We start from the raw sequence: 10,201 nt of genomic DNA on the forward strand, positions 1-10,201 counted from the left end.
AAATACAACTTTTTTTTCGGGATGGACTTGCCCTGTAAGATATTTCAAGGCAAGAGGGAGGCATTTCGAAATTAAAGGTCGAGGGGTGGGGTTAAGAAAACAACTTTCAGCAAAAACCTCACCCGAAATTCTTTTTATTCCCTGAATGAATAATGATGACTTGCATCCTTTTTTTCTTACGACTTGATAGGTTTCGTGACGTATGCTAAAGATGGGTTCTTCTGCTAGTACTCGACGGCTCCCACCAGTGCAAAAGATCGCAGAACCTCCATCTGCCCAAAACTCAGACGCTAGCCGAGAAGTAGGAGGCCATGATGAAGCGGACAGTGGTCCAGTGGCACCGGAAGGAATAATTGAGCCATCCAACCCGGCAGCTCCTGCTGACACCCTGGCTGACATTTCAGACGTTCTGCTTGTTGACTCTGCAGCTGCAAAGGCAAAATTAAAGCAGGAGTTCAGTGAGGAGATCAAACAATGTCTTATCCCTGTAAAGGAAGGTATCCAGCACATCCAGGAATGTGACAATTTCCCATGTGACTCATGCAATGAGCACATGAAGGGTATCAACAAAGTTTCTCGGAACAAGAGCATTGACCGCAACGCTGCCGCAGACGGGTTGGCCATTGACACGGACTACTGCAAAATGTTTAGCTATAGATGGTCAAACGGGGAATTGTTACAGCAGATCGAAGATGCTGATCCCACTGAAGAATTGACGCTCCAAAAGAAAACGATTTTCACGTTTTATATTGAACTTTTAGGTTCCAGTTGGAACTTCACCGATAAGTCCGAGTACTTCTGTCTGCAAATGGAAGAGGACGGATGCCTGGCGTTGATATCGGACTGGTTTTTACATCTGATTGAGGGTTCAAACTCCAGAAATAAATGGGTTGATGATCTAGTCTTCGATGCAATGAATGTAATTGACAATTCATGCATGAGAGTGAGGGCGTTGGCTCCAAGGCACCACCGAGTTGTACCTGCTATTCAGAAGTTCGGCGAGTCAACAGAAAGCTTGACCCAGACGATCGCGTACATGACGTTGGCTAAGCTAGTGAAGAAAGAAGAAGCCGACAAGCTATCCACCAATACGAAATGCATTGTATCGCTACTGTCTCTCCTGAAGAAATGCCTCTCAAATCCAGACCACAAGGCCTCAACAAGAAGACAAACATCTAAGAAGAACATTGTCACCGTAATAAGTCTAGATGCAGAAGAGCTCGTACAATCCGTAGAAGATCTAGCCATCAATGATAACAACAAAAAGCTCATCGTTACAAAAGGTGGGATCTCACTCCTCGCGGAATTGCTCAAACCAAATTGTTCCACCGAAGAGAAGATCTCTGCCGCGAATACCATCTGGAGACTGGCATTCCTCAAGGAAAATAAAGAAAAACTTCGCAAAGACCAGGGTATCATATACAGTAAGTACCTTTCAAATATTATGAATTGTCACACTAACATTGAAACCTATTATGATAAAATAATTGGCAAAGACGCCTTGCATGTATGTAGAATGAACAAGTAAAATCAAACAACATAAGTAGTGATACATCGGAAATTAAACCTTGCATCTAAATTGAATAAACCATGAAACAACGTGGGTAATAACGAGCCTTTTTGGTAAATCCCGTTTAATGAATTCGAACATGTCAACGGGAAGAGGGTCAACTAAAAGATACTTCAGATACAAAATTGGAAACGTATGCAAAAAGCCATAGTTTTCCTGTTGTTTATTACTAAAACATTGCGAATTTAATCACTTTACTAGATCTGACCGAGTATTCCCAGAGTGAGCATGAAAAACTCCGCACTGCCTGCATGGGAGCTCTCTTCGAGATCTACGAATCCAGACTTCCCGAAAACCTGAAGAGCAAGAAAACCGACGATGGGTCACCGCAGAGGGCGCCATCCGACACTGCAAAGTCAACTGGACACATCATGCTCAGCTACAAATGGGAACACCCGTCAAAACCTGTAATGCGTGAGTTCAAGAAGGAGCTTCGAAAAAGAGGGTACACCGTGTGGATGGATGAGGACCATATGAGTAAGTCCTGGGGCTCTCAACATAAAGTTTAGCAACTATACGCCTGATTTTCACAATTAACATTACATTAAGGTCAATGAAATCAACCGTAAACACATTTTATACCATGATTGCTAAGGTGTATGTTGCGGGCCCCAGATCAATCTCAAAATCCATTATGATGTTCTTTTCTTAAATTACTGTGGTAAAATAAGAACAATTTTTGGATGTACGTGTAAGGAATCATCCCACCCCAGGCCTTTATTGCCATCCACTCATAAATTCGCAATTCCCATATCCCCTTCCTTCTGTCTCTTCTTTATCATCTTCTTTCTCCCCTTCCCTTTCTCTTCCCAATTTCATTTTCCTACACGTGGTTGTATCTTCGAAAGTCCATTTGTTTTCAATACTTCCAAATTTCACAAACATTTATGTTCCATTTTTTGTTGTTTCAGTGGGTGATAAAATTGGAGCGATGGCAGAAGCTGTAGAGAATGCTGACATGATAATTGCTTGTATTACAAGTGGTTACCAAGATAGTCAAGACTGCAGAACAGGTGAAAACTTTCTCCTATCCCACTCCTCCTCCTCCTTATCATCATCATCATCACAGTTAACATCAATCATCGCGGCAATCATCATCTTCATCATCATCATCATCACCACCATCATTATCATTATCACCATTGTCATCATCATCATTATCATTATCATCATCACCACCACCACCAATATCACCATGATCATGACCATCATCATTGTCAGCAACACCATCGTGTTATCATCTTCATCATCACCATAATCATCACCATCGTTATTTCCACCACCATCATCATCATCACCATCATCATTATCTCAGTCGACATCATAATTATCATCACTTCAGTCATTATCACCATTTTCATCATTTTCATCTTCATCATCACCATCATCATCACCATCATCATCATCACCACCATCATCATCATCATGTTCATCTTCATCATTAATGCAATTAAGATTATCAACTGTGCATGGCAGGTTATTGAAAAGAACAACTCTTTTGTCCAGAAACAAACAGACGACATATTCTAGGAATTTAAACAGGGAAGTAGGATAACTCTATACCATACTAGCATTGTATAGTCGATGCAGTGGCGTACATATTAGGGGGGATGCTTCCCCCCTCAATTTTTTCACGGCCTAGACCCCCCAAAAATGAAAAAAGGAAAGGAAATTAAAGAGAGTAGGGTGAAATATTAGATTATTTTCTTGATATCATATCCAAATCTATCCCCACATTGTATCTTTAAAATAAATATGCTGAAATGCTTAAGATTTTTGCCCGATATGCCACATCTGGCCTATCAATTCTTTTGGGATTGATTACGCCATTGAGTCTGTGGAAGAATTCCAAAATGAAAAAAGGGATGTCTGCTACTGAACTGTACAGTCACTGTTCACCCCCTTCCAAATGCATCAATAACGTATTCGAATTGAAAGTTCCTACTTATTTCAACGACTCTCATTTAATAACTTCAGAAGCGTCTTATGCATATGAATGCAAGAAGAAGATTATTCCAGTGAAAGTTAAGGCCGACTTCAAAGCTTCTGGCTGGCTGGGGGGTATTACGGCCGGGAAGATATACTACATCGTGCAAAAAGCAGAGCTCGTCTCCGAAGTACTTCCTAGCATCATAGAAAAAGAATTCGCTGTGCAGAAAGAAACAATCCAGAAGGTGAATGCTACAACGACAGGTATGTGATTCCGTATCTTTTCACCCCATTCCCCACCCCTTCCTGGGGTACGAGCTGTACGCGAGGGGAAAATGCAGTATGTTCAATTTGAAATTGACGATCTGGGCCCCGTAACACAACGCTTAGCGATGAATAGAAAATATGAAAGAACGCTTGTGATTAGTTCCTGGTCAGTAATTTAAAGTAAAGTGCGCGTGTAACATTGATCGTGATTGGTCAGTCCATTTTGCTATTGATCGCTAATCTTTGTGTTACGGAGCTCAGGTCAAGTTTTGAAATGGTCGGGCTTTAACAAATTCATTGGTAAGAAATGCAATAGCACCCCCCCCCTCACCCACCTGTTCCACGGCGTACGCTTATAGACATTGAACCAGGATGAACTAAACACATGTATTATGTATGTTATGGGAGAGTGCTAAAACACACACACACACATATTCAAATTCAAATTTATTTCCACAATTAAAAATATACGTAGGCTATATACAAATCATTGACATTAAAATATATATTACACGTGGAGGGGTCAAAGAAAGCATAACTGCTTGTATAAATTGGCTCCTAAAGTATAGAATAAATCATATTAATACATGTAAAGTAAACAAACAATATAATCATAACATAATTACAAATACGTCTAAGAGGAGGGGGGGGGGGGTGAAAACAAATCATTACAATAAATGGAAAGCCGTGTTTAAAAGTGTTTTGTTTTGAAGACATGCACGTTTAAATTGATTTAAAGATTTTGATAATTTAACAGAATTCGGTAATGAGTTCCAAAAGAGTGGTTATTATTCATTTTAAAATAATCTTGAAGAGACTTAGGTAACATATGGTTGTGGCATTGGTACATGAATAAACAGGTCTGTAATGATATGATATTCTGAATCGGTAAGATATTGTTTCGTTCGAAAAGAGGTGCACTTTCAGAGAGGTAATTGGAATGAGTTATTAGACGGATTGCTCGTTTTTGTAAAGTAAAAATTTTCTGTATATTTCTTTTAGTTGTAAATCCCCATGCAATCACTCCATAGTTAATGGTAGATGTGATAAAAGCATGATATAACATTTTTAGAACTGAACTTGGCAAAAAATTAAGTTTAGCTATTACCCCAATCTTTTTAGCAATCTTATTACAGACCTGTTTAATATGAAAGTTCCAAGTTAAATTGTCATCCAAATAAATACCTAAAAATTTTACATTGTGAAGTTGAGTAATTTCAAAGCTATTATCATGATTATAGTATAATTTTAAGTTGTCTATCTTATGGCTGCATGTGCTAAACAACATATAATTGGTTTTTGAAGTATTCACAATTAGATTATTGACTGACATCCACTCATTGATCTTTTTAAGCTGTAAATTCATATCTCTGAACAGAATATCAATATTTCTACCACAGACACACGTGTCATCAGCAAATAGCAAAAAATTTAGCATATTTGAACATTGGGGTAAATCATTTATAAATAACAGAAAAAGGAGTGGGCCGAGGACTGAACCCTGGGGCACTCCATATCTCACTGTCCTGGAGCTTGACTTACATTTGTTAAATATAGTAATTTGTTCTCGATCGGTTAAATAATCTGTGATCCATTTGAGTGGCAAGCCCCTTATTCCATGGTAATCTAGTTTTTTTAACAGAATAGAGTGGTCAATAACATCAAAGGCTTTAGAGAGATCAATAAATATTGCTAGAGTATGTTCTTTGTTATTAATAGAGTTGTGTATCTTATGTGTAAGCTCCAAGACAGCTGAAGATGTGGAGTGCCCCTTCCTGAATCCATACTGGTTGTTAAATATTATATCATTTTCATCAATAAAACTAATAATCCTGTTATACACACATCTCTCAAGTATTTTAGCAAATATATTTAGTACAGATATTGGACGATAATTGTTCATATTTTCTCGACTTCCACTTTTGTGGATAGGAGTGACCTTAGCAATCTTCAAATATTTGGGATCAGTACCTGTTGATATGCTTAAATTAAAAATATTACATAATGGAATGCATATCAATGAGATTATTTTTTTTCAATACTCTAACAACTATTGAATCCATACCAGGACTAGAGTCATTTGGCATATCTTTCACAATTCCATAAATTTCTTTGCATGTTATTGGTTTAAAAAACATAGATTACATACGTAACATATAGAAATAAAATATATTGCATTTTTTCATACAATAGTTAAATGTCTATCAATTATTTCTTTCACCTTTGTATCATTGTATTTACGTAATACTAGCGATTTCCCATTGCAAAAGTTTTGAAAAATGCCGAGTTTCATCTTTACCTGTTCTCCAATTCTTTCATAGGTGCAAAGTCGGATACAGCTATTCTAATTTTGATTGAATTCCTGTTTCTTGATAGGGTCACAATTGCCGGAACAGGAACCGAAGTCACCCCCAACAGAATCTCAAGTACCCGGATGGGATTCAAAGAGGGTCCAGGATTGGCTGGCGGCGAACAACGTCACATCACGTAACAAAGCGCTTAAATCCATCAATGGAACTCAGTTGCTGCAGCTCAAGAAACAGCTTACCACAGTACCACATGCGTTCTACCAGTCCATGAAAGATGATCTGAAGGTTCCATACCTTGACGTTCTTTCCCTCGCAGCTGCACTTGAAAACCTTGAATAGTCACGTGGTGTTGCGTAACTGTCGATCACGTGATATCACCAACAGCACCATCAGCGTGCCCAGTACCGGCAGCTCAAGAAACACTAATGTTCCTTTCCTTGAATTTCTTTCTCTCGTAGCTGTCCTTGAAAGACTTGATGAGTCACTCAATGTTTGCGTCACTGCCATCACGTTTTATTTTATTTTACTACAACTCAAGAAGCGACTTGCCTCAATGCCAAAACCTTGATCAGTCAAGAAAATCTAATGTTCATCACCTTGATGTCCTTTCTTTTGCAGCTGCGCTTGAAACCCTTGACTAGTAATGTTGTAAATATTATGTTATGTTTTTATATTAGATTCCATGGTATTTTTAATTATGTGTAGTGGTTTGTGCGCTTGCACTGCGAATGTGTGTCGAAGCTACAGCTGATTTTGGCAATGCTGGCATCACAAGCTAATCACTGGAATATAACCTGATTGGTGCAAATTTTCAAAACAGCGACACCTAGACCTCTCTGTCTCTATAACACACAAAATTACAACTGTCTTCAAGTACATCCTCTCTCTCTCTGTCATAGGTATAAATAGCATTTAAGAAGCATCTTGAAGTAAACAGTACCTTACTAAAGTCCCTGTTGTGAACCATGGACTGTGTGAACAAAGTCAACAACAGTTACTGTCCAATCATTTCCACTTGTCATGGGAGTTCCACAATGTTCTATAGTGGGACCTTTGCTACTCATCCTCTATGCTGGTCTCCTTAGTGTGTAATGATAGTGATCACATATTTAAGGCGGATTGTACATAACTGTATGTGATCGCCAAATTGTCTTTGGGGTGGTAAATACAATAACTCTATGCTAGCGTTCATCGAATGTGAACATGGTGAAGGACTGGGCTGAAAATCCTTAACGGGGCTGAACTGTTTGTCACCATTTCGGAGAAAGTGATTTTACCGCCTTTGTAGTTGATGTGACTGCTATCATACCTTCAAAGTCTTCCTTGTACCTTGGATCCACAATCCAGATACCATTTCCCGTGAAGCAGATAATCCAGACTAAAAGTGAAGGTAAAACTGCTGCATATAAATCTTTTAAAATGTGGAATTATCTAGAAGAAATTACACAAAACAAAATGCTGAAAAATTTCCTTATAATCTGATAAAAAAAGGTTATTACATTTTCTAAGTTTAGCAATAATTAATGAAAACAATTATATGAGCATTGTCATGAATATTCATCAGGTGGTCTGATGAGGTGATGTTCCCACTTTAATTTATTATGTTATGACATGAAATCATAATCATTTTATACTTTTATACATGTGTGTAGGGTACGTCCCACTTATAATCAAATAAGATGTAACAATGAATAGTCAATTGATAAAATCATTTGTCAATCCATTTCTTTTATTCTTAGTGGACACAATCTGAATAGACATGTTTTAATGATACAACAGCACAAGTGGGGGAAATGTCATCGTCAATTTGCTCTTTTAACAATCATTTCATTTCACTTATATAATCATTTAATTTCATTTTATTTATTGATGAATACATGCATAGAAGTGTTTCTCCAAAATAATTCAAATCCTTAAAGTAACATAAATCTTTTATTAGTTGTCCGACTTTGATCATTTTTTTTCAGTGTTTCGTTTGTCTGAATTTTTTATCTGTTCAAATAATATTGTGGCATATCTTCAGCCCCGAATATCCTTTAATAGCAATTTTTATCATAGTTTTTTTCAATGTGCTGCTCCATGAATAATAACGTGTTGATTCTGAGGGGGTCTTCCCACGAGGCTGATTTTCTCATATAGTTTTGTCGTGATCATTGTATATTAATCTAATTTTAATAGTCAAATGCTTTAGTGTATATTTCAGATTACTTGAAAGAAAACGGTAAGTTGGAAGTCTCAATTGACGTAGACAAACATCTTGAAAAATACGAAACCGTTTGCCTCTGGGACCCTCCCTGTTTTAAAACATCCCACATTTTTCAAATATAATGCATTACGAACTCCGTATAACCTCTTTCCAATACAGTGCGTTTAAAAAAAAGTTTACACTTTGAAAAAGCCCTGGAAATTAAATAACATCCAACATGTGGGTATCTTTTTCACATATATTATTGGGTTTGGGTCTCATCTATCCAATGAAAGTAAAAGTTATGACAGAATGTTACACATGAGTGAGCACTGTCCATTTTTGTAAAGCTCGCAGAAATGCTTGTTTTCACGCTGTGTCAAGGGGAAATGGTGAAATCAAACTTACCCTGCAAAAAAATTCTCATACATTTCCCTTGCATTTTTAGTCAATTGAAAAATAATGGATCCATTCAAGGATTTTGTAAAAAAATTGCCACCCAAATTGAAATTTCAACACTTAGTAAGCACAACCTTTACCCTTTTTGTGCCAGCTGGATCTGAGGACATGACTGAATCTGAACAAAGGTTTATAACAGATACATCCAGCATTTTTTCATAGCAAGTTTTTATCATTTAAAGTGGGTTTACATTTCATTTTTGTTATTTTATACTTGTTTTTCCACACTTTGGCAGTTCCTCTCTTCCTTATTCTTACATTTTTATTTTGTTTTCTTGGATGCAAAACCAGTTTAAAAGTGCTTTAAACAATAAAGCTTTTAGTTTATGTTGCAACACCTTGTATATTCATTATGTACTTGTGTTTTTATATATATTTATGTATCATCTGTGTATTCTTTTATTTTGTACATTGTGAACATGCATTAGGTTAGTCAAAATGGCTGCGTCACACTCAGCCATTCTAAAGCCATTCCTTCTCCATACTGACCAACAGTATGTTATTAGCAATTACCTTATAGATTTTGTCGGTCTGGGTCCCGTAACACAAAGGTTAATGATTGATTGTTTGTTTGATTCTTACGATTGATTGTGCATTGTAGTCAATGCAATCAATCGTAGAAAAATGTTCTACGATCACTGCTAAGCTTTGTGTGACGCCCCCCCCCCCGGAGTCAGTTTCGCAGGTGTGAAGATTCACTTTTATACATAAAACGTAATAATAACACTACCTATAATAGCAATATTAATAATAATAATCATTGAAATAATGATAATAATAATAACGTCGTATCTACCCAGGGACGCCACTTCAGTTCTGAAAACTATTCTCCCAGCGGGCCCTGCTAAACATTGCCCGCTAAGTTATTCTGTAATCTTTTCCTAAATACCATTGCTACAGCGAAATCGATTCCTGTCCAACCAACTGCTGGAAAGAACAAATTGTGTTCACATAGAGGACTATGTAAACATATTTTTCAGATTGCCCAAATTTAACAGAGTGAAGATATATTCACACCCTGGACTGCTCGACAGAGTGACCGTTCACAGCATGTTCACACTGTCGACTATGTGAATAATGATATGATTCACAGTGATGGAAAAAATGGTCAGTGTACAGGTGGTTTAACATTGTGTTCCACACTGTAAACACACTGTGGCACGCTGTGTTCTTTCCATGATTACGTCACTACCAATAGATTTATTGAAATCATGTGATCGCAGTTGAAAAGCTGTATTGACAGATTTTTTTTACAATCGTACAAAAACAATGAAACTAATAATTAAGCAATAAAAGCAAAAGAATCAGGAAATGTACAGAAATTACAATATAAATGCAAAGTATTACGGTATTCTAAAGGTAATAGTGGTAATGTAAGATAATATTTGATAATCTATGAGAAGATTTGAAAGACCGTCTGAAAAGGTTGGGCAGAACTTCGATAAGAAATTATAATGATGCCATATGTATAAAAAAAACAAT

General features: G+C 37.0%; 1 protein-coding gene across 1 annotated transcript in view; it reads left to right on the plus strand.

The window, feature by feature from the left end:
• Nucleotides 1–6,740, plus strand: part of LOC121416946 — a 7,425-nt gene extending 685 nt beyond the window's left edge. Inside the window, exons 2-6 of the mRNA XM_041610478.1 lie at nucleotides 191–1,424; nucleotides 1,772–2,047; nucleotides 2,482–2,583; nucleotides 3,548–3,763; nucleotides 6,143–6,740. Of these exons, the coding sequence (XP_041466412.1) occupies nucleotides 203–1,424; nucleotides 1,772–2,047; nucleotides 2,482–2,583; nucleotides 3,548–3,763; nucleotides 6,143–6,414 (2,088 nt within the window). The 5' untranslated portion in view covers nucleotides 191–202 and the 3' untranslated portion in view covers nucleotides 6,415–6,740. The remainder of the gene's footprint in view (nucleotides 1–190; nucleotides 1,425–1,771; nucleotides 2,048–2,481; nucleotides 2,584–3,547; nucleotides 3,764–6,142) is intronic.
• The last annotated feature ends 3,461 nt before the right edge of the window (nucleotides 6,741–10,201 follow it).

This window comes from Lytechinus variegatus, chromosome 6 (genome assembly GCF_018143015.1).
Source record: "Lytechinus variegatus isolate NC3 chromosome 6, Lvar_3.0, whole genome shotgun sequence".
In the NCBI taxonomy this organism is placed as follows: Eukaryota; Metazoa; Echinodermata; class Echinoidea; order Temnopleuroida; family Toxopneustidae; genus Lytechinus; species Lytechinus variegatus.